A 25,638-nucleotide genomic window follows, 5' to 3' on the forward strand; every position below is an offset into this window, starting at 1 on the left:
AATATCCCACTCATTCGGAGTAATATCCAGCCTGTATACTGAGGAATATGCCACTCATTGGGAGCCATATCCAGCCTCTATACTGGGGAATATACCTCTCACTGGGATCCATATCCTGCCTTTATGTTACAGAATATCCCACTAGCTGGGAGCCTTGTATTGCCTGTATTTTGAGGAATTATGATTTGTGCTTGAAGTGATCTCCTTCGCTCCTCCTGTCTCTGTAATGGGAATAAACCTAGCTGTTGGGTGTCATGACATTTTCTCCCAACAGTCCTTGGGATGGGAATAACAATCCCTTGGTGAGTATCACCCATTAGAGCGTACAGTACACCAGGGCAGTGTGGTACGTGGGTGTTGGTGCGATGGGGTGTGGTTTATATCTCCGTGTATTGATGGGCGTCTGGTTTATATATCTTTGCGTATTGTGTAACTAGTGGGGTGCCAGAGGGTTTGGTCCTTGGGCCCCAACTATTTACAATATATTTTAATAACTTGGATGTAGAGATAGCAGATACTTTGGCCAAATTTGCAGATTACATTAAAATAGGTGTGATGGTAAGTTACATGAGGAAATAAGAAACTTTACAAATGGATATAGATATGTTTGGCGACTGGGCCAGAAATTTGCAGATGGAGTTTAATGTGGATGTGGCTAAGTGTGAGGTTATCCGTTTTGATCAGAAAAATGGAAAGGCCACTTATTTAAATAAAGAAAAACCTCAAGAGTGCTTTGGTGCAGAGGGATCTGGGTGTCCTCTTGTATGAATTTCAGAAAACTATTATGCAGGTACTGCAGGAAATAAGGAAGGAAAACGGAATTTTGGCCTTTATAGCTGAAGGAATAGAGTATAAAAGTCGGGAAGTGTTGCTGCAACTGTACAAGACATTGGTGAGACCACACCTGGAGTATGTGCACAGTTTTGGTCCCCTTATTTGAGGAGGGCAGTTTAGAGGAGGTTCACTAGATTGATTGCGGAGATGAGGGGTTTGTCTTCTCAAGTGACATCAAGCAATTTATTCTCACAAGTAGAGGAATAAAAGTAGATCTAATTGATGTTAAAAGGTATTGACAAAGTAGACATGGGGTGGATCTTCCTCTTGTGGAGCAATCTAGAACGAGAGATCATAGTTTTAGGATGAGGGTTATCAGATTTAAAACAGATGAGAAATTACTTCTCTCCCAGGGTTGTGATTCTGTGGAATTCACTGCCGTAGAGTGCGCCGGGAGATTCAGTAAATTCAAGGAGAAGATAGGCAGATTTTTAATTAATAATAGGTTGACGGGATATGGAGAACGGTCGCAAAAGTAGAGCTAAGAGGAGATCTGCCGAGATTGTATTGAATGGTGGAACAGGCTCTAGGAGCTGAATTGCCCATTCCTGCTCCCAGTTCTTGTGTTCTTACTGATGGGAGTGTAGTTTATATCCTGTGTTTATTAATGGAGGTATGCTTTATATCCTGTATGTGTTGTTGGGGTTGTGGGTTTTCACGGTGTGTATTGGTGCGGGTGTGGTTTATATCCCGTGTGTATTGATGGGGATGTGGTTTATATCCTGTGTATATTGATGGGGATGTGGTTTATATCCCGTGTGTATTGATGGGGATGTGGTTTATATCCTGTGTGTATTGATGGGGGTGTGGTTTATATCCCGTGTGTATTGATGGGGGTGTGGTTTATATCCTGTGCGTATTGATGGGGGTGTGGTTTATATCCGGTGCGTATTAATGGGGATGTGGTTTATATTCTGTGTGTATTGATGGGGATGTGGTTTATATCCCGTGTATTGATGGGGATGTGGTTTATATCCCATGCGTATTGATGGGGGTGTGGTTTATATTGCGCGTGTATTGATCCGGGTGTGGTTTATATCCCGTGTGCATTGATGGGGGTGTGGTTTATATCCCGTGTGTATTGATGGGGGTGTAGTTTATATCCTGTGTGTATTGATGGGGGTGTGGTTTATATCCCGTGTGTATTGATCCGGGTGTGGTTTATGTCCCGTGTGTATTGATGGGGGTGTGGTTTATATCCTGTGTGTATTGATGGGGGTGTGGTTTATATCCTGTATGTATTGATCCGGGTGTGGTTTATATCCCGTGTGCATTGATGGGGGTGTGGTTTATATCCTGTGTGTATTGATGGGGGTGTGGTTTATATCCCGTGTGTATTGATCCGGGTGTGGTTTATTTCCCGTGTTTATTGCTCCGGGTGTGGTTTGTATCGCATGTGTATTGATGAAGGTGTGGTTTATATCCCGTGTGTATTGACGGGGGTGTGGTTTATATCCCGTGTGTATTGACGGGGGTGTGGTTTATATCCCGTGTGTATTGATGGGGGTGTGGTTTATATCCTGTGTGTATTGATGGGGTTGTGGTTTATATCCCGTGTGTATTGATGGGGGTGTGGTTTATATCCCGTGTGTATTGATGGGGGTGTGGTTTATATCCCGTGTGTATTGCTCCGGGTGTGGTTTATTTCCCGTGTGTATTAATGGGGGTGTGGTTTATCTCCCGTGTGTATTGATCCGGGTGTGGTTTATATCCCGTGTGTATTGATAGGGGTGTGGTTTATATCCCGTGTGTATTGATCCGGGTGTGGTTTATATCCCGTGTGTATTGATCCGGGTGTGGTTTATATCCCGTGTGTATTGATCCGGGTGTGGTTTATATCTCGTGTGTATTTATGAAGGTGTGGTTTATATCCCGTGTGTATTGATCCGGGTATGGTATATATCCCGTGTGTATCGATGGAGGTGTGGTTTATATCCCGTGTGTATTGATAGGGGGGTGGTTTATATCCCGAGTGTATTGATGGGGGTGTGGTTTATATCCCGTGTGTATTGATGGGGGTGTGGTTTATATCCCGTGTGTATTGACCCGGGTGTGGTTTATATCCCTTGTGTATTGATCCGGGTATGGTTTATATCCCGAGTGTATTGATAGGGGTATGGTTTATGTCCAGTGTGTATTGATGGGGGTGTGGTTATATCCCATGTGTTGCGATAGGGGTGTGGTTTATATCCCGTGTGTATTGATGGGGATGTGGTTTATATCCCGTGTGTATTGATGGGGGTGTGGTTTATATCCCGTGTGTGTTGATCCGGGTGTGGTTTATATTCTGTGTATTGATAGGGGTGTGGTTTATATCCCGTGTGTATTGATGGGGATGTGGTTTATATCCCGTGTGTATTGATGGGGGTGTAGTTTATATCCCGTGTGTATTGATGGGGGTGTGGTTCGTATCCCGTGTGTATTGATGGGGGTGTGGTTTATATCCCGTGTGTATTGATGGGGGTGTGGTTTATATCCCATGTGTATTGATGGGAGTGTGGTTTATATCCCATGTGTATTGATGGGGGTGTGGTTTATATCCCGTGTGTATTGATGGGGGTGTGGTTTATATCCTGTGTGTATTTATGAAGGTGTGGTTTACATCCCGTGTGTATTGATGGGGGTGTGGTTTATATCCTGTGTGTATTGATGGGGTTGTGGTTTATATCCCGTGTGTATTGATGGGGGTGTGGTTTATATCCCGTGTGTATTGATGGGGATGTGGTTTATATCCCGTGTGTATTGATGGGGGTGTGGTTTATATCCCGTGTGTGTTGATCCGGGTGTGGTTTATATCCCGTGTGTATTTATGAAGGTGTGGTTTATATCCCGTGTGTATTGATGGGGGTGTGGTTTATATCCCGTGTGTATTGATGGGGGTGTGGTTTATATCCTGTGTGTATTCATGAAGGTGTGGTTTATATCCCGTGTGTATTGATGGGGGTGTGGTTTATATCCTGTGTGTATTGATGGGGTTGTGGTTTATATCCTGTGTGTATTGATGGGGGTGTGGTTTATATCCCGTGTGTATTGATGGGGATGTGGTTTATATCCCGTGTGTATTGATGGGGGTGTGGTTTATATCCCGTGTGTGTTGATCCGGGTGTGGTTTATATCCCGTGTGTATTTATGAAGGTGTGGTTTATATCCCGTGTGTATTGATCCGGATGTGATTTATATCCCGTGTGTATTTATGAAGGTGTGGTTTATATCCCGTGTGTATTGATGGGGGTGTGGTTTATATCCCGTGTGTATTGATGGGGGTGTGGTTTATATCCTCTGTGTATTGATGGGGGTGTGGTTTTTATCCTGCGTGTATTCATGGGGGTGTAGTTTATATCCTGTGTGTATTGATGGAGATGACATTTATATCCTGTGTGTATTGATGGGGGTGTGGTTTATATCCTGAGTGTATTGATAGTGGTGTTGTTTATAGCCTGTGTGTATTGATGGGGGTGTGGTTAATATCCTGTGTGTATTGATGGGGGCGTGGTTTATATCCTGCGTGTATTGATGGGGGTGTGGTGTATATCCCGAGTGTATTGATGGGGGTCTGGTTTATATCCCGTGTGTATTGATGAGGGTGTGGTTTATATCCCGCGTGTATTGATGGTGGTGTGGTTTATATCCCGTGTGTATTGATGGGGGTGTGGTTTATATCCCGTGTGTATTGATGAGGGTGTGGTTTATATCCCGCGTGTATTGATGGAGATGTGGTTTATATCCCGTGTGTATTGATGGGGGTGTGGTTTATATCCCGTGTGTATTGATGGGGGTGTGGTTTATATACCGTGTGTATTGATGAGGGTGTGGTTTATATCCCGTGTGTATTGATGGGGGTGTGGTTTATATCCCGCGTGTATTGATGGAGATGTGGTTTATATCCCGTGTGTATTGATGGGGGTGTGGTTTATATCCCGTGTGTATTGATGGGGGTGTGGTTTATATACCGTGTGTATTGATGAGGGTGTGAGTTTTTCTGGTGTGTATTGGTACGGGTGTGGTTTATATCCCGTGCGTATTGATGGGGGTGTGGTTTATATCCCGTGTGTATTGATGAGGGTGTGGTTTATATCCCTGAGTGTATTGATAGGGGTGTTATTTATATCCCATGTGTATTGATGAGGGTGTGGGTTTTTCTGGTGTGTATTGGTGCGGGTGTGGTTTATATCCTGCGTGTTTTAATGGGGGGTGTGGCTTATATCCTGCTTGTATTGATGGGGGTGTGGTTTATATCCCATGTGTATTGATGGGGGTGTGGTTTATATCCCGTGTGTATTGATGAGGGTGTGGTTTATACCTGCGTGTATTGATGGGGGTGTGGTTAATATCCCGTGTGTATTGATGGGGTGTGGTTTATATCCCGTGTGTATTGATAGGGGTGTGGTTTTTATCCTGCGTGTATTGATGGGAGTGTGGTTTATACCCTGTGTGTATTGATGGAGATGTGGTTTATACCCTGTGTGTATTGAAGGGGGTGTGGTTTATATCCCGTGTGTATTGATGGGGGTGTGGTTTATATCCTCTGTATTGATGGGGGTGTGGTTTGTATCCTGTGTGTATTGATGGAGATGTGGTTTATATCCTGCGTGTATTGATGGGGGTGTGGTTTATATCCTGTGTGTATTGATGAAGATGTGGTTTATATCCTGCGTGTATTGATGGGGGTGTGGTTAATATCCCGTGTGTATTGATGGGGGTGTGGTTTATATCCCGTGTGTATTGATAGGGGTGTGGTTTTTATCCTGCGTGTATTGATGGGGGTGTGGTTTATATCCTGTGTGTATTGATGGAGATGTGGTTTATATCCTGCGTGTATTGATGGGGGTGTGGTTTATATCCCGTGTGTATTGATGGAGATGTGGTTTATATCCTCTGTGTATTGATGGGGGTGTGGTTTTTATATTGCGTGTATTTATGAAGGTGTGGTTTATATCCCGTGTGTATTGATGGGGGTGTGGTTTATATCCTGTGTGTATTGATGGAGATGTGGTTTATATCCTGTGTGTGTTGATGGGGGTGTGGTTTATATCCCATGTGTATTGATGGGGGTGTGGTTTATATCCCGTGTGTATTGATAGGGTTGTGGTTTATATCCTGTGTGTATTGATGGGGGTGTGGTTTATATCCCGTGTGTATTGATGGGGGTGTGGTTTATATCCTGCGTGTATTGATGGGGGTGTGGTTTATATCCCGTGTGTATTGACGGAGATGTGGTTTATATCCTCTGTGTATTGATGGGGGTGTATTTTTCATCCTGCGTGTATTTATGAAGGTGTGGTTTGTATCCTGTGTGTATTGATGGGGGTGTGGTTTTTATCCTGCGTATATTGATGGAGATGTGGTTTATATCCTGTGTGTATTGATGGGGGTGTGGTTTATATCCTGTGTGTATTGATGGAGATGTGGTTTATATCCTGTGTATTGATGGGGGCGTGGTTTATATCCCATGTGTTTTGATGGGGGCGTGGTTTATATCCCATGTGTATTGATGGGGGTGTGGTTTATATCCTGTGTGTATTGATGGGGGAGTGGTTTATATCCTGCGTGTATTGATGGTGTGGTTTATATCCCGTGCGTATTGATGGGGGTGTGGTTTATATCCTGTGTGTATTGGTGCGGGTGTGGTTTATATCCCGTGCGTTTTGATAGGGGTGTGGTTTATATCCTGTGTATTGATGGGGGCGTGGTTTATATCCAATTTGTATTGATGGGGGTGTGGTTTATATCCTGTGTATTGATGGGGGCGTGGTTTATATCCCATTTGTATTGATGGGGGTGTGGTTTATATCCTGTGTGTATTGATGGGGGCGTGGTTTATATCCCATGTGTATTGATGGGGGTGTGGTTTATATCCTGCGTGTATTGATGGGGGTGTGGTTTATATCCCGTGCGTATTGATGGGGGTGTGGTTTATATCCTGTGTGTATTGGTGCGGGTGTGGTTTATATCCCGTGCGTTTTGATAGGGGTGTGGTTTATATCCTGTGTATTGATGGGGGTGTGGTTTATATACCGTGTGTATTGATAGGGGTGTGGTTTATATCCCGTGTGTATTGATGAGGGTGTGGCTTATATCCCATGTGTATTGATGGGGGTGTGGTTTATATCCCGTGTGTATTGATGAGGGTGTGGCTTATATCCCATGTCTATTAATGGGGGTGTGGTTTATATCCTGTGCGTTTTGATAGAGGTGTGGTTTATATCCTGTGTATTGATGGGGGTGTGGTTTATATCCCGTGTGTATTGATAGGGGAGTGGTTTATATGCCGTGTGTATTGATGAGGGTGTGGGTTTTTCTGGTGTGTATTGGTGCGGGTGTGGTTTGTATCCCGTGCGTATTGATAGGGGTGTGGGGTATATCCCGTGTGTATTGATTGTGGTGTGGATTATATCCCGTGTGTATTGATAGGGGTGTGGTTTATATCCCGTGTGTATTGATGAGGGTGTGGGTTTCTCTGGTGTGTATTGGTGCGGGTGTGGTTTATATACCGTGTGTATTGATGGGGGTGTGGTTTATATCCCGTGTGTATTGATGGGGGTGTGGTTTGTATCCCGTGCGTATTGATGGGGGTGTGGTTTATATCCCGTGCGTATTGATGGGTGTGTGGTTTATATCCCATGTGTATTGATGGTGGTGTTGTTTATATCCTGTGTGTATTGATGGGGGTGTGGTTTATATCCCGTGTGTTGGTAGGGGTGTGGTTTATATCCTGTGATTTTTGATGAGGGTGTGACTAATATCCTGCGTGTATTGATGGGTGTGTGGTTTTTATCCTGTGTGTATTGATGGGGGTGTGGTTTATATCCTGTGTGTATTGATGGGGGTGTGGTTTATATACCGTGTGTATTGATAGGGTTTGTGGTTTATATCCTGTGCGTATTGATGAGGGTGTGGGTTTTTCTGGTGTGTATTGGTGCGGGTGTGGTTTATATCCTGCGTGTTTTGATGGGGGTGTGATTTATATCCTGCGTGTATTGATGGGGGTGTGGTTTATATCCTGCGTGTATTGATGGGGGTGTGGTTTATATCCCATGTGTATTGATGGAGATGTGGTTTATATCCTCTGTGTATTGATGGGGGTGTGGTTTTTATCCTGCGTGTATTTATGAAGGTGTGGTTTGTATCCTGTGTGTATTGATGGGGGTGTGGTTTATATCCTGTGTGTATTGATGGAGATGTGGTTTATATCCCGCGCGTATTGATGGGGGTGTGGTTCATATCCCGTGTGTATTGATGGGGGTGTGGTTTATATCCTGTGCGTATTGATGGGGATGTGGTTTATATCCCGCGCGTATTGATGGGGGTGTGGTTCATATCCCGTGTGTATTGATGGGGGGTGGTTTATATCCCATGTGTATTGATGGGGGTGTGGTTTATATCCTGTGTGTAGTGATGGGGGTGTGGTTATATCCCGTGTGTATTGATGGGGGCGTGGTTCATATCCCATGTGTTTTAATGGAGATGTGGTTTATATCCCATGTGTATTGATGGGGGCGTGGTTTATATCCCGTGTGTATTGATGGGGGTGTGGTTTATATCCCATGTGTATTGTTGGGGACGTGGTTCATATCCCATGTGTTTTAATGGAGATGTGGTTTATATCCCATGTGTATTGATGGGGGCGTGGTTTATATCCCATGTGTATTGATGGGGGCGTGGTTTATATCCCATGTGTTTTGATGGGGGCGTGGTTTATATCCCATGTGTATTGATGGGGGTGTGGTTTATATCCTCTGTGTATTGATGGGGGTGTGGTTTATATCCTGCGTGTATTGATGGGGGTGTGGTTTATATCCCGTGCGTATTGATGGGGGTGTGGTTTATATCCTGTGTGTATTGGTGCGGGTGTGGTTTATATCCCGTGCGTTTTGATAGGGGTGTGGTTTATATCCTGTGTATTGATGGGGGTGTGGTTTATATACCGTGTGTATTGATAGGGGTGTGGTTTATATCCCGTGTGTATTGATGAGGGTGTGGCTTATATCCCGTGTGTATTGATGAGGGTGTGGTTTATATCCCGTGTGTATTGATGAGGGTGTGGCTTATATCCCGTGTCTATTAATGGGGGTGTGGTTTATATCCCGTGGGTTTTGATAGAGGTGTGGTTTATATCCTGTGTATTGATGGGGGTGTGGTTTATATCCTGTGTGTATTGATAGGGGAGTGGTTGATATCCCGTGTGTATTGATGAGGGTGTGGCTTATATCCCGTGTCTATTAATGGGGGTGTGGTTTATATCCCGTGGGTTTTGATAGAGGTGTGGTTTATATCCTGTGTATTGATGGGGGTGTGGATTATATCCCGTGTGTATTGATAGGGGTGTGGTTTATATCCCGTGTGTATTGATGAGGGTGTTGGTTTTTCTGGTGTGTATTGGTGCGGGTGTGGTTTGTATCCCGTGCGTATTGATAGGGGTGTGGTTTATATCCCGTGTGTATTGATGGGGGTGTGGTTTATATACCGTGTGTATTGATGGGGGTGTGGTATATATCCCGTGTGTATTGATGAGGGTGTGGGTTTTTCAGGTGTGTATTGGTGCGGGTGTGGTTTGTATCCCGTGCGTATTGATAGGGGTGTGGTTTATATACCGTGTGTATTGATGGGGGTGTGGTTTATATCCCGTGTGTATTGATAGGGGTGTGGTTTATATCCCGTGTGTATTGATGAGGGTGTGGGTTTCTCTGGTGTGTATTGGTGCGGGTGTGGTTTATATACCGTGTGTATTGATGGGGGTGTGGTTTATATCCCGTGTGTATTGATGGGGGTGTGGTTTGTATCCAGTGTGTATTGATGGGGTGTTGTTTATATCCTATGTGTATTGATGGGGGTGTGGTTTATATCCCGTGTGTTGGTAGGGGTGTGGTTTATATCCTGTGATTTTTGATGAGGGTGTGACTAATATCCTGTGTGTATTGATGGGGGTGTGGTTTATATACCGTGTGTATTGATGGGGGTGTGGTATATATCCCGTGTGTATTGATGAGGGTGTGGGTTTTTCAGGTGTGTATTGGTGCGGGTGTGGTTTGTATCCCGTGCGTATTGATAGGGGTGTGGTTTATATACCGTGTGTATTGATGGGGGTGTGGATTATATCCCGTGTGTATTGATAGGGGTGTGGTTTATATCCCGTGTGTATTGATAGGGGTGTGGTTTATATCCCGTGTGTATTGATGAGGGTGTGGGTTTCTCTGGTGTGTATTGGTGCGGGTGTGGTTTATATACCGTGTGTATTGATAGGGGTGTGGTTTATATACCGTGTGTATTGATGGGGGTGTGGATTATATCCCGTGTGTATTGATAGGGGTGTGGTTTATATCCCGTGTGTATTGATGAGGGTGTGGGTTTCTCTGGTGTGTATTGGTGCGGGTGTGGTTTATATACCGTGTGTATTGATAGGGGTGTGGTTTATATACCGTGTGTATTGATGGGGGTGTGGATTATATCCCGTGTGTATTGATAGGGGTGTGGTTTATATCCCGTGTGTATTGATGAGGGTGTGGGTTTCTCTGGTGTGTATTGGTGTGGGTGTGGTTTATATACCGTGTGTATTGATGGGGGTGTGGTTTGTATCCCGTGTGTATTGATGGGGGTGTTGTTTATATCCTGTGTGTATTGATGGGGGTGTGGTTTATATCCCGTGTGTTGGTATGGGTGTGGTTTATATCCTGTGATTTTTGATGAGGGTGTGACTAATATCCTGCGTGTATTGATGGGGGTGTGGTTTTTATCCTGTGTGTATTGATGGGGGTGTGGTTTATATCCTGTGTGTATTGATGGGGGTGTGGTTTATATACCGTGTGTATTGATGGGGTTTGTGGTTTATATCCTGTGCGTATTGATGAGGGTGTGGGTTTTTCTGGTGTGTATTGGTGCGGGTGTGGTTTATATCCTGCGTGTTTTGATGGGGGTGTGGTTTATATCCCGTGCGTATTGATGGGGGTGTGGTTTATATCCCGTGTGTATTGATGGGGGTGTGGTTTATATCCCGTGTGTATTGATGGGGGTGTGGTTTATATCCCGTGCGTATTGATGGGGATGTGGTTTATATCCCGTGCGTATTGATGGGGGTGTGGTTTATATCCCGTGTGTATTGATGGGGGTGTGGTTTATATCCCGTATGTATTGATGGGGTGTGTGGTTTATATCCCGTGTGTATTGATGGGGGTGTGGTTTATATCCCGTGTGTATTGATGGGGGTGTGGTTTATATCCCGTGTGTATTGATCGAGATGTGGTTTATACCCCGCGTGTATTGATGGGGGTGTGGTTTATATCCCGTGTGTATTGATGGGGGTGTGGTTTATATCCCGTGTGTATTGATGGGGGTGTGGTTTATATCCTGAGTGTATTGATGGGGGTGTGGTTTATATCCCGTGTGTATTGGTGGGGGTGTGGTTTTTATCCCGCGTGTATTGATGGGGGTGTGGTTTATATCCCGAGTGTATTGATGGGGGTGTGGTTTATACCCCGTGTGTATTGGTGGGGGTGTGGTTTATATCCCGTGTGTATTGATGAGGGTGTGGTTTATATCCCGTGTGTATTGATGGGGGTGTGGTTTATATCCCGAGTGTATTGATGGGGGCGTCGTTTATATCCCGTGTGTATTGGTGGGGGTGTGGTTTATATCCCCTGTGTATTGATGGAGATGTGATTTGTATTGTGTTTTTTGATTGTCTCATTAAGGTTTGCTGCTGATTATTTTTTGTTTTTATAGCTGTTGCTCGCTCCGACCCCCTACATTATTGGTGTACCTGCCAGTTTTCTTCTATATAAGGCTGATTTCAAGATGCCGGATGATGTCTGGCTCGTTGACCTGGATGCCAACAAGGTAAGTGTGAGCTGCAAGGTCATTCTTTTCAACTGGTTTTGACGCTGTTTGAGTTTGGGACTGTCTATCTTGTACGGTTTTCTGCTCACAGATCATCGCCCCCAGTATCGCTGCTTTAATTCTCCCTTCAACCATTGAAGCTCTGACGGATGATTGTGCTCTGTCCTGCACTATGCAAAATGAATGTGCTCCTATGGACATATAGGTACATAGATGATAGGGGCAAGAGGAGGACATTCGGCCCTTCGAGCCTGCTCCGCCATTCGTCATGATCATGGCTGATCTTCCAACTCAATAGTCTAATCCTGCTTTCTCCCCATAAGCCTTGATCCCATTCACCCCACTTGCTATATCTATCCACCTCTTGAATATATTCAATGTTTTAGCCGCAACTACTTCCTGTGGTAATGAATTCCACAGGCCCACCATTCTTTGTGTGAAGAAATGTCTCCTCACCTCTGTCCGAAATGGTTTACCCTGAATCCTCAGACTGTGACCCCTGGTTCTGGACACACCCACTATCGGGAACATCCTCCCGATGTTTTAACACAAGACCCAGCTCCCATGTCCACATGTCTGTCCTTGGCCTGTTGCAATGTTCCAGTGAAGCTCAACGCAAACTGGAGGAACATCATCTCATCTTCTGGTCTCCACATCGAATTCAACAATTTCAGATGATTATCTCTACCCCACCTCAACCCATTTGTTTTCATCCCATTTCATCTTAACTGTCTTTTACCATTTCTTTCTCTCTTGTCTTTCCTTATATATACTAACCCCCCCCCTCCTCCATCTTTTCCACCTTTCCTTACCCTTTCTCCCCTTTACTTCCCCCTTCCCCTCCCCCCACATCTCCATCTGTCACCGTTTACCCTCTGGTGTTAGTTTCTCTGCTGTTTGGCCTTTCACATCTTTTGTTCTCTCTGGGGACTGTCATTAGCACTCTTTCACCGTGGTTTCTGTGGCTATTAGCATCCTGTTTCCCTGGGTTTCTGTGGCAATGATTCATCTTTCATTCTCACTCCACAGTATAAATATTTCCCACTTTCTCTGTATTATAGCTTTGACAAAGGGTCACCTGGTCTCGAAACGTTAGCTCTTTTCTCTCCCTGCGGATGCTGCCAGACTTGCTGAGATTTTCCAGCATTTTCTCTTTGATTTCGTATTCCAGCATCCGCAGTAATTTGCTTTTATTGGGAACATCCTCCCTGCATCTACCCTATCTAGTCCTGTTAGATTTTTCCAAGTCTCTATGAGATCCCCCCTCATTCTTCTGAACTCCAGTGAGAACAATCCCAACCTAGTCAATCTCTCCTCATATGACAGTCCCGCCATCCCTGGAATCAGTCTGGTAAACCTTCGCTGCACTCCCTCGAGAGCAAGAACATCCTTCCTCAGAAAAGGAGACCAAAACTGCACACGGTATTCTAGGTGTGGCCTCACCAAGGCCCTGTATAATTGCAACAACACATCCCTGCTCCTGTACTCGAAACCTCTCGCAATGAAGGCCAACATTCCATTTACCATCTTTACTGTCTGCTGCACCTGCAGGCTTACCTTCAGCGACTGGTGAACAAGGACACCCAGGTCCCGCTGCACACTCCCTCTCCTTTAATTGACTCCGCAGGGCCTTGTCTGACTGCACTGAAGGAACTTCACGTAATCCAGGCAATGCACTACTGCGGGATTGTTGCTGTTTCCAAGGGGGAGTACAGTGCCTTGCCTATACCCTTGTCACTGTGCTTTGAATCAAATTTGCTATTTGCATATTACTTTGCGATGTTCTAAGCTGCTGTCTTTTTGTAATCTTTCAACTGACTGATCAACTTGGTACATTTTGGTCCACAGTGTTGTGTGACACTACCACCATGCTAAATGGAATAGATTTTGAACAGATCTAGCAACTCAAGCCTGGGCAACCTTGTGACGCTGCGTGCCATCAACAGCAGCAGAATTATACTCAACCCAAGTCTCTGACATCGTGACTCAACATACCCTCTCTATACCATAACTACTAAACCAAGGGATCAACCCTGGTTCAATAAGGAGTGCAGGAGGGCATCAGGCATACCTAAAAATGAAGTGACGGTACAACACAGGACTACTTGCTGCTTATGCTGTTTGGCATGCAAGTAATAGACAGAGCTAAGCGAATCAACAACCAACAGATCAGATCTAAGCCTTGGCACATCCAGCCGTGAATGGTGGTGGACAATTAAACAACTCACTGGAGAAGGAGGCTCCACAAATATCCTCATCCTTAATGATGTAGGAGCCCAGCACTTCAGTGCAAAAGATAAGGCTGAATCATTTTCCAGAATTTTCAGCCAGAAGTGCTGAGTGAATGGTCCATCTCAACTTCCTCTGGAGGTCCCCAGCATCACACATGACAGTCTTCAGCCAATTCTATTTACGCCACGTGATATCAAGAAATGGCTGAAGGCAAGTGGATACTGCAAAGGCTTTGGGCCCTGACAATATTCTGGCAATAGTACTGAAGACTTGTGTTCCAGAACTTATTATGCCCCTCGGCATGCTGTTCCTACACCTACAACACTGGCATCTACCCAGCAATGTAGAAAATTGCACAAGTATATCTGTAAACAAAAATCAGGGCAAATCCAACCCAGCCAATTCCCGCCCCATGACTCTACTGTCCATCATCAGTAAAGTGATGGAAGGGGTCATCAAGCGGCACTTACTCAGCAAGCAACCTGCTTGCTGATGTTCAGTTTGGGTTCTGCCGGGATCACTGAGCTCCTGACCTCATTTCAGCCTTGGTTCAAACATGGACATAGAACAGTATTCCAGAGGTGAGGTGAGAGTGACTGCCCTTAACACCAAGACAGCATTTGACCGAGTATGGCATCAATGAGCTCGAGCAAAACTGGAGTCCACGGGAATCAGGGGAAAACTCTACTAATTGGAGTCATATCTGACATAAAGATGGTTGCGGTGGTAGGACGTCAGTCATCGTAGTTCCAGGATATCACTGCAGGAGTTCCTCAGGGTAGTGTCCTAGGCCCAACCATCTTCAGCTGCTTCACCAATGACCTCCCTTACATCACAAGGTCAGAAGTGAGGATGTTCGCTGATGATTGCAAAATGTTCACCATTCGTGACTTCTCAGACACTGAAGCAGTTCATGTCCAAATGAGCAAGACCTGGACAATATCCAGGCTTGGGCTGACAAGTGGCAAGTAACATTTGCACCACTCGAGTGTCAAGCAATGACTATCTCCCACAAGACAGGATCTAGGCATCACCCCATCACATTACTATCGCTCAATTCCCCACATCCTGGGGGAAGTGGGGGAGTGGTTCCATTGATCTGAAACTGAATTGGCTACAAGAACAGGTCAAAGGCTAGGAATCCTGTGGCAAGTAACTCATCTGACGCCCCAAAGCCTGTATACCATCTACAAGGCACAAGTTAGGAGTGTGATCGGCGCTGGATGGGTTTTGGAGGGGTTTTGCGAGGACTATGTCCAAGGTGGTGAACGCCCGGGTCAAGCCAAGCTGGGGATTGGCATTATTTGGGGTGGCGGACGAGCCGGGAATGCAGGAGGCGAAAGAGGCCGGTATTCTGGCCTTTGCGTCCCTGGTAGCCCGGCGGAGGATTTTGCTACTGTGGAAAGATGCGAAGCCCCCTAGTGTGGAAGCTTGGATCAATGACATGGCAGGGTTCATCAAGCTGGAGAGGATAAAGTTTGCCTTGCGAGGGTCTGCAAGGGTTCCTCAGGCGGTGGCAACCGTTCCTAGACTTATCTCGCGGAGCGTTTGGAGGTCAGCAGCAGCCCAAGGGTGGGGGGAGGGGGGGGTTCTTTTGGGGTGGCGTTTGGGTGAAGGTGGGGGTCTTCCCTATTTGTGTTTTTAAATGTTATATGGGGGTTATTGTATATGGGGGAAATCCAATGTATAATTTCTGATTGTTGTGTTCTTGTTTCTTCTTGGCGGGGGGGGGGGGGTTTGTTGAAAATTTGTTGAAAAATTTGAATAAATATATTTTTAAAGAAAAGTTAGGAGTGTGATGGAATACTCTCCACTTGCTTGGATGAGTGCAGCTCCAACAACACTCAATCTCTGAACCATCCAGGGCAAAGCAACCCACTTGATTGACACCCCATTCACAAACATTCACTCCCTCCACCACCGACACACAATTATAGCCGTGTGTACCATCTACAAGTTGCAATGCAGGAACTCACTAAGAACCTTGAGGCAGCACCTTCCAAATCCATGACCACTACCAGCTAGAAGGACAAGAACAGCAGATACCTGGGAACCCCACCACCTGGAGGTTCCCCTCCAAGTCACTCACCATTCTGACTTGGAAATATATCGCCGATCCTTTACTGTTGCTGGGGCTATCTTGTTCCCTGTGTGGTAGGTAACTCGTGCTACTCGATCCTTGGTTGATGGTGAGGTCTTCTGAATCTCGATGAAGAAGACTCGAACTCGTCCAGTAACAACAAAGGTTTATTGAGTAACTATAACAAGTGCATGAGTTCTTTACTTTAACTTTGAAACTAATGATAAGGTTAACAAGATCTAACAACAGTGACTATATGTAACTCCACTAACTATCCGAACTATTCTGATATTACCCTGATCGTAGTGCACCCGAGAGAGAGAGAGAGACTGCCCCAGACCCAATGTGGCTGCCTTTTATACCCCTGTTGGTCCGGCCCTCCAGTGGTCATGTGGTGCTACTGATTACTTGTGTACATGCGCATACAGAGATCACTACAGGGGCAAAACCGGGAACTCTCTCCCTAACAGCACAGTGGGTGTACCTACACCATATAGACTGCAGCAGTTCAAGAAGACACCTCATCACCACTGTATCGAGGGCAATTAGGCATGGGCAACAAATGCTGGCTATCCCAATAAGGCCCACATCCCTTGACTAAAGAAACTAAATTGTTAGCTATTACTATTGTATGAGTGGTGCTGGCATGCAGGGAGCTGCCTGGTGTGCCGTTTTGGTGCCCGTGAGTGTGCTGGCCTGGGCATAATGTCACCAGCTAAAGTTTTCGAGCGTGAGCAGCAACTGCTGTCACTGCATTGCATCCATGGGCTGAGAGCTGTGTGGATAGTACTGGTCACCCTGCAGTTGTAGCGTGTTTGGGATGAAAGGGAATGGGTGAGTTCCAGACAGTGGAGCAGAAGTAGACAGAAAACCCCAGACTCTGCCTGATATCCTGTTCTGAATATGAATGAAGATGATTCTTCTTCTGGGGATACAGCCAGAGCCAAGGCTGTGGCCCATGGGTGGCTCAATAATACAGGGCAGGTAGGAAGAAGATTTTGCAAGCAATAATGATGGGGAAGTCTTTAGTTAGGGGAGCAGACACCCATTTATATCCCGCAGTTGTGACTCCAGAATGATATAGTGCTTCCCTGATGTCAGGTCGAGGATGTCATTGATTGGCTGCAAAAGTCAGTTTTTAGATTTCTTGCTCGCTTACTCTAATTTGATTTTCCCCGTTATTAGTTTATAGTCTAGAACAAAGATTGGAAGAAGGATGCAATCGCACAAGAGAGGCTCTTGGGGAAGGTTGAATAGACTGGGGCTGATTTCCTTGGAACAGAGGAGACAGATGGGAGATCTATTAAGGTGCATGAGCAGGATCTATTTCCCTTCGAGAGGTAAATGTCCAGGGGGTAGTATAGGGAGGGAGGGGGGTTGGGGGAGCAGTTGAGTCTGCTGGGTGTTGAATTCATTGCCTGAAGGCAGAGGCAGACACTGCTTCTTCTTGGATAAGCACTTCAGGTGTCTTAACACGAGCTGCAAAGTGAGTTTTGGCTGGCTCGCTCTCTTTCTGGGCCTGCACAAATATGATGAGCTGAATGGTCAGCTCTTGTGCTGTAAATCTTTTGATGTTTCTGTTACTGCCTGCTGTTGTTGCTGCAGTGAAAGAGGAGTCACAGTGCTAAGTGGCATGCTTTATTTCATGACTCGCGGCCTCTGACTTGTTGTCGGTGTCTCGTTGACAGGTGATTGCACCCACGAATGCAGAGCTCTTACCCAACATGCCTGAACCAGAAGCCACCGAACTGAAGAAACACTTGAAGCAGGTAGGAGGCGGCAACTGCTGTTTTGGACGTTCCACTGGCCATTCAAGCCAGCCCGGCTGGCAAGGACAGTCCACTGGGAGCAAAGTAGCAAGCGCATCCACCCCATGTCCATGTCCTCACCCACATCCCTTTGCGGTGACGTGTTCCCTGCTGATTGATTGTCCAGTCCCAGATTCTAGCTTGTTCTTGGTGCCGGTGTCCATGGGGCTTCCCTATTGATATTGCACCCAACACCTGGTTTGCGGAAGGGGGTGCGATTTACGTTGGCGGGTTGCGGTTTGCCTGCGCTGGTGGGTTTCGATTTACTCATGTCTGGCACATTGCAGTTCGCTGGCAGGGCGTTTGGTGGGTTTGGGGGGGCTGATGCTGGCATGGTGCGGGACGGTTTGGTGGGGTTGGCGTGGCCGGGGGGGGTTGGCGTGGTCGGGGGGGGTTGGCGTGGTCGGGGGGTTGGCATGGTAGGGGGTTTGGCGGGGCTGGGGGGGGTTGGCGGGGCCGGGGGGGGTTGGCGGGGCCGGGGGGGGGGGGGGGGCTGGCGGGGTCGGGGGGGGGGGGGGGTTGGTGGGGTCGTGGGTTGGTGGGGTCGGGGATTGGTGCTGGCAGCGGTCAGAGGTTGTCGTTGGCGGGTTTGGGTGTTGGATCTGGCAGGGTCCGGGGGTTGGCACAGGTGTGGGTAGAGGTTGGCACTGACGGAGGTTGCGGGATTGTCACTGGCGGGGGTCGGGTTGAGGGGTTGGTGCTGGCAAGGGTCGGGGAATTGGGGTTGGGGGATGGCACTATCGGGGGGTTGGCGCTGGCAGGGGCAGAGGTTGGCGCTGGCAGGGGCAGAGGTTGGCGCTGGCAGGGGCAGTGGTTGGCACTGGCATCGTGTAGGCTTGGTGGGTGAGGGGTGTGGTTGGGGAGGGGGTTGGGGGTGTGTGGTGCAATGGGTGACCTGGGGACAGTTCTGTGCGCTGATGTGTAGCTGTGCATTGTCGTCACTTTGGGGATAACGAGCCTTGGAGACTCAGTGCAGCGCTAACCTGCTGCTGCCTCTCCAACACTTTTCCATTGTCCATTTTTCTGACACCCTGCTGGGAGATCCAGTGGAATATCAGAATTTCTTACTGACATTTCAATTGTTGGGTGTATATTGCCCATTAACCGTAACGCTGGCTGACCATTGAATTAATAAACCCAAAAATCTAGGAGAGTGATGAGTCAGATTATCTTGCTGTCTGCATTGTGTAAGGGGCTGGGGTGACAGGGCAACTTCCACCCTAGTTGCCCCTGAATGCTGGGTGTCTGAGAGCTGACTGGCCACCCTATACCGCCTTAGAGTGTGTTTTGAACTGTGCAGCTCGTGCTGTGAAGCACTGGGTTCTGCAGCGTATCGGGCTGGTGGCTGGGTTAATCCATGGCTATAGACCGTGTCATTGCCACTTGCGTTTTCTCTTTTTTTCCTTTTTATTTCCCTCTGCACTGTGCCATCTGCAGTATCTCAAGGTAAACTAGTTACTGACACAGGGGCAAAGCATGAAATAAGTGTAGCCTTGCAGCCTCAACGCTGGGGTAATGGGGGGATTTAAACCACTCGAGTACAGTATTGAAAGTGGTTTTCTAGTGTAAGTGTTGATTGAATACGTCAAATGCTCTTTGGGAATCTGTTGTTTTAAATGCCGCACTATTGCTTTCTAATGTAGCTGTCCCGATTGGTTACACAGAGGGATGTGAGCTGTGCCATTCGCAGTCTGATGAATGGAGTTTAGAACAAAAAGCTCAGCCATCATGCCAGAAAGCAGGGGCAGCAAGCTGGGCACTACATGTTCTGCTGTTAAAGTGACGACATGCCGCCTGCTACCCTTCCTCACCCCTCTCCCACTTATTTGATGCTCTGCCCCAAGGTTACACTGTGGCAGTAACTCTGCCACACACTCTCAGCTGCTGGTTTCTCAACCTGACTGTTCCAGTAATAGATTTTCCTTTCGTCTGTGTCTCCACACTCTTTGCTCTTCCTGTTGGGGCCTCATCCTCATGGCTGATTGGCTGCTGTTGTTGGTGTTGTCATGGTGTCTTCCATCTTGTCCTTTGCCGTCCAGTGTTTGGTTAGCTTAAGTGTGATCATGCAGCAGGAGCTCGTCACAGCGGAGAAGAAGGTCCATTTTACAATCTCTTTACTGCTTTCATGCTGCTGTGCTTTGTTTTGAGCTCTGTCCCTGGCTGTTGGCTGAAGCGGGTAGTTCTGCTGGATTCCGTGCGATACCCTGTCCACCGCAGAGACCTTCCTCTAACAGCCGAGTGGAATCTGCAGCCTCTGTCACATTTAACTAACTTGGATTTTGGTGGGCCCCCATCATTCCCTCTCCCTCTCAACTGACCCCCTTCTCCCTCCTCCCTCCCTCCATCAATTACTCCCATTAACATTCTCCTCCTGTGTCCCTGTTACACCCACATTCCTCCTGCTAGTTGTCACCCCCACTTCCCTCACAAGCTCATTTCCTGCCTCTCCTCCATTCCCTGGCTCCCTCCGCCTTCCCTCCACATTCAATCAGTTTGCAAACAGATTTTAAATGGAACCCCTGCCCCCAAGGACCACCAAATTCAACTTAGTTCAAATGCAGTTTATATTTTGGCTAAATGTTCTGTGTTATTATATTAATGTAGCGCATGCTTTTATTCCGGGCTTTGGCCTGCCAAGTGACTTGTAATGAGCATGAACAGCCCGCCGAGTACCTGGGGACCTTGTCTCATTGCAAACCAGTTTCCTAAATGCATTGCAGCTGATTGTGGCTTTTGCACTGTGAAAGCTTTTATCAATGTGAGTGATTTAAAGCTCCAGTGAATGAAGTTTGTCCAGAGTGCACACAGCTTCCTTACAGTATTGCCACACTTGCCCTGGTTCTTTCACTACAAAGAAACTATTGGCCGTTCTTCAACACATGGTGCCTCACAGCCTGACGCTACGACAGTGTCTGGATTCTGGATCCCAAATCTGCCCAATGTCCCCTGCACACCCCTCTTAGTTACTTCTTCCACCTGCACGTATACTTCAACATGCACCATGTCAAGCATATTTCAGCTTCAAATAGACTACATGATCCCATCAAAGACTCCCAGGACAGGTACAGCACAGGGTTAGATACAGAGTAAAGCTCCTTCTACACTGTCCCCATCAAACACACCCACGACAGGTACAGCACGGGGCTAGATGGAGAATAAAGCTCCCACTACACTGTCCCATCAAACACTCCCAGACAGATACAGCACGGGGTTAGTTACAGAGTAAATCTCCCTCTACACTGTCCCATCAAACACTCCCAGAACAGGTACAGCACGGGGTTAGATACAGAGTAAAGCTCCCTGTCCCCATCAAACACTCCCAGGACAGGTACAGCACTGGGTTAGATGCAGAGTAAAGCTCCCTCTACACTGTCCCCATTAAACACTCCCAGGACGGGTACAGCACAGGGTTAGATACAGAGTAAAGCTCCCTCGACACTGTCCCCATCAAACACTCCCAGGACAGGTACAGCACGGGGTTCGATACAGAGTAAAACTTCCTCTACACTGTCCCCATTAAACACTCCCAGGACGGGTACAACACAGCGTTAGATACAGAGTAAAGCTCCCTCGACACTGTCCCCATCAAACACTCCCAGGACAGGCACAGCACGGGGTTAGATACAGAGTAAAGCTCCCTCTCCACTGTCCCCATCAAACACTCCCAGGACAGGTATAGCATGGGGTTAGATGCAGAGTAAAGCTCCCTCTACACTGTCCCCATCAAACATTCCCAGGACAGGTATAGCATGGGGTTAGATACAGAGTAAAGCTCCCTCTACACTGTCCCCATCAAACACTCCCAGGACAGGTACAGCACGGGGTTCGATACAGAGTAAAACTCCCTCTACACTGTCCCCATCAAATGCTCCCAGGACAGGTACAGCATGGGGTTAGATACAGAGTAAAGCTCCCTCTACACTGTCCCCATCAGATGCTGTTGAGCAGTTCTCCCACTAAGCTTTTATATAATTTTGGTTTGGAGTCCAGCGTTGAGCTGAGGAGTGGCATTGGCTTCCTTCAGAAGACTGTCACCCACACAGAATACTCGAGCTTTACTTGCTGCAAGATGCTTCCGCGGACACCATTGCCCGTCGGTTAGACCCCGGTGAAAGCTGAGTAATGTTTCTGAGTGCACTGCCCTGTGACACTCACTCCCCAGTACCAAAGTGTTCAGTATTCCATAGCATTCTCCCTTTTTGGTTTGAATTACATTGCTGTTTGTGCACGTTGATTTGTCCCTCATGAGGATGGGAATTGCAGCCATTGGATGGAATGTAATGGGTGGCAGCTTCCGACTGACCAAGAGCTTGGAAATGCCTTCCTGCTGGGCAAACTGCAGTGAGATGGGAGCGGGGAGCTGCTTGAGTTGGTGGGGTGGATGGGGAAAAAGTGAGGAGGGTTTGTTTGGTCAGTTGGGGGGGTCAGGATGCCGGGTTTTTTGGGGCAGTTGTGGTGAGTGGTGTGTTTAGTGAGGTGTGGGGTTCAGGGTGTTGTGGGGTCGGGGTCAGGGGTTGTTTGGTGGGGTGAGGGGTGGTGGTCAGTTGGGGTTGGGTGGGTTTTTTTTCAGTCACTTAGGAGGTGTCAGGGTGGGGGCGTTGTTTGGTCAGTTGGGGGGATGGGGCGGGGGGTTAGGCAGTTGGGAGGCGGTGTCTGGATGAAAGGGAGTTGTTTGGTCAGTTTGGCGGGGGGCTGGTTTGGGGGGGGTTTGAGATGAGGGAGGGGGTTGGGGTTTTGGTCAGTTTTGGTTTGGGACTAAATGGGGGGGGGGGGGGAGAGAGTAGTGTAGAAACAGGGGTTACTCCTCATTTTTGGGTTGCCCTTATGTTGAAGTTTTTCCTCTGCGTCATCTTGTGACAGGCACTGGCGAGCATGAGCTTGAACACTCAACCCATCCTCAATCTGGAGAAGTTCAATGAAGCACAGGAACTGTCTGTGGGCGGGAGGCCACGAGATGAACAGACCTCTACCCCATCCACAGAGTTCAACCCTCTGATCTACGGCAATGACGTTGACTCAGTAGACATTGCCACCCGGTGAGTGGGAGCCTGGGCTGAGACATCATTGTGTTCCCCATCTCTGTCTCCTCTCTTATTGTGCAGTAACCATCCCCACAACACACTCCTCACCCTCCTCCTGACACCTTTCTCACTTTGGATTCTGCTCAGTGTTGGCAGGCTCTACTGTCATGGGGTACATCACCGTCACCTTGAATCGCCTGACCAGTCCAGATGGAGTTTTCAATTCTTCACCCTTCCTCGAGCATTATCCCAGGGGTAACTGTTGAAATTACTGGGGCTTGACCTACATTCACATTGGCTCAACATTTAGTATCGCTTTCAGGGGTTGCTCTTTTGATTCATCCCTTAGTTAGTTTAATTTTTTAAAATTGATTGAACTGAAAAAAATTACATACATATGAGTATGCAGTTCAGCAGACCACGATTAGACTGACTCTGTGGACTGCGATTAATGTCTGAATTTTATATATATATATATATATATATATTGTATTATGTGTATTTGGTGCAGTAAGGGTTAAAAGCCTGGGCTCGTGTGTGTATGACTGCTGCAGTCATGTTTTTAAATATCCTGGTTTAAAAGAAAGACAGGGTAGACATTGGGGCGACAGAAGGGATAATTAAAGTATCGTAGAAGAAAGATCAAAATTAATTCCTCGGGTGACTGTCTTTGTGGAGTTTGCATGCACTCTCCGTGTCGGCATGGGTTTCCTCCGGGAGCTCCAGTTTCCTCCCACAGTCCAAAGATATGCAGGTTAGGTGGGGTTACGAGGTTAGGGCAGATGAGTGGGTCTAGGTAGGGTGCTCTTTCAGAGGGTCAATGCAGATGGAATGAGTTGAATGACCTCATTCTGCACTGTAGGGATACTATGATTCCGACCACGTGTATTGTTTACCGAAATAGGGCTAATGGAATTTTGTTTATAGAAAGAAGGTTCATTGGGGAGTGGATTATTAGCCTTGGTAAGATGGTCATAACCCAGTTAGTGGGATAGAGATGAAGTAGTTAATGGGCGGAGCCAGGGGCTGATGCAATCAGGTGTGGAGATTTTCAGTTTCAGTTTTAGTTTTTGTCTTGAAGGTGAGCTGAGAAAGTTTCTGAAGAATACAGCCAGTGATTCTGCATTATTATGACAGGGTGTCAGGTCTCTCTCTCTCTCTCTCTCTCTCTCTCCCCCCAAGTAGTCTCAAAAGATCTCTGTCCAATGTTTGGCAAGTAATCCTGTGTTTGCTATCTCGTTAAAAGTGGGTTATGACCTGAGATGGGTTTTGCTTGATTGGAGAAAAAAAAATAGCACTAGGAGTTAGTGCGTTTCATTGCATTGTTAAGCATTGTTTAATCAGTAATTGAAAGTTATTTCTTGTGTGATGTTAAAATTAGTTGTATCCTGTGACAGTATTAAACTTTGTTTTAATATACCAGATCACTTGTGCGTGCAATCACTCTTGGAGCAAAGTATCCTTTCCTCACAGTCGTACAAATAAAATAAAATATTGGGGTTTCTGTCCGTTATTCTAGCCACTTTTGGGTCTGGCCCGGGATTGTAATAATAAGTGTTGGGGGTGATGCTGGGATGTTCCTATCTGTGTCTGTTGTTGAAGGGGGGAGGCCTCTGTCTGTCTGCCGTATAAATTGTAATTTTTAGTCTGTTGTGCCACCCTGCTCCTTTCACAGTGGACTATCATTCTCTGTGTTTCAGGGTTGCCATGGTGCGGTTCTTCAACTCCCCCAACGTGCTGCACGGTTTTCTGGCTCACACCCGCACTCTCAGACTTTTCCCTCGGCCAGTCGTTGCTTTCCAAGTCAATTCCTTCCTGGCATCCAGACCTAAGCCCTCGTTGTTCACAGAGAAGCTGGCCCGCACTCAGGCCGTTGAGTATTCTGGGGAATGGTCGCTGAATCCCACCAATTACACTTTTCAAAGGATCCACAACAGTAAGTTGGAAGGAGGGTTGCTCTGCTGGATGATGGCGAGTAAGTGCCAGTGTGGTCCAGTTAGCTTGAGAGGGACTTCTGTCCCAATTGAGAGAGTCAGGGGTAGTGGTTCCATATCCACTAAACCCTTCTCTTTGATTGGTGCTCATAGAATGGCCATTCAACCCCTTGGTTGCTCCACAATTAAATCATGGCTGACCTGTCCCTCTGTTACAGTTCCTGCCTTTCCTCGCTATCACTCGGTACATGACATATCAAGCCCCACATTGGAGTTTTAATCCAAAACCTTTTGGGAGAAAATCTTCCAAATTTCCGCAAGATTTGTTTGGGAAAAGTACTTCCCGATTTCCCCGTCTGAACATCATAGCCCTAATTTTCAAATTATGCCCCCTCGTCCTTGCAGAGGAAATATTCTATCTCCTCGATTGAATTATTTTCTCATATTATTTTAAAGCTATCCATTGGACCACCCCACAATATTCTGCCCTCCGGAGGATTAGTTTGTGCTTCTTCAAAACGCAGACCAAATTTTAATTTAATTTTTTTAGTTTCCTTTAGATTTTTAAGTTACTGTTTCTTTGTTGTGCCCTGTTCATTCCTTCCTTATTGATTGGCAATATCACCAAGTTATTAATAGATTGAATGAGCCCATAAAACTCTTATGATGAATCTCTTCCTGGCCTGGCATCAGAAATTACATTCTTTCCTTGTGCTGTGCTCTTTCATAGAAAGATGCTGCACAGAAGGGAGGCCTTTAAGGCCCATTGTGTCTGTGACAGCTCCTTGTTACAGTTATCCAGTTAGTTCCACTCCATTCTCTCTCCTCCTCACCCTGCAGCTTTCCTCTTCAAATATTTATCCAGTTCTCCTTTGAAAGTAACTATTAAATCTTCTTTT

General features: G+C 46.7%; 1 protein-coding gene across 15 annotated transcripts in view; it reads left to right on the top strand.

The window, feature by feature from the left end:
- madd (MAP-kinase activating death domain) overlaps positions 1-25,638 on the top strand; it is a 439,970-nt gene that overhangs the window by 173,636 nt on the left and 240,696 nt on the right. For 8 of the 15 annotated variants that reach the window (XM_072518749.1, XM_072518756.1, XM_072518760.1 and 5 more), the window contains exons 6-9: positions 11,551-11,664; positions 17,665-17,745; positions 22,645-22,820; positions 24,506-24,741. In XM_072518749.1, the coding sequence (XP_072374850.1) occupies positions 11,551-11,664; positions 17,665-17,745; positions 22,645-22,820; positions 24,506-24,741 (607 nt within the window). Of the gene's footprint in view, positions 1-11,550; positions 11,665-17,664; positions 17,746-19,823; positions 19,881-22,644; positions 22,821-24,505; positions 24,742-25,638 lie in introns of all 15 variants that reach the window. The other 7 variants (XM_072518747.1, XM_072518746.1, XM_072518754.1 and 4 more) reach the window with 1 other exon arrangement.

The sequence above is a fragment of the Scyliorhinus torazame genome, chromosome 10 (assembly GCF_047496885.1).
Source record: "Scyliorhinus torazame isolate Kashiwa2021f chromosome 10, sScyTor2.1, whole genome shotgun sequence".
Classification (NCBI taxonomy): Eukaryota; Metazoa; Chordata; class Chondrichthyes; order Carcharhiniformes; family Scyliorhinidae; genus Scyliorhinus; species Scyliorhinus torazame.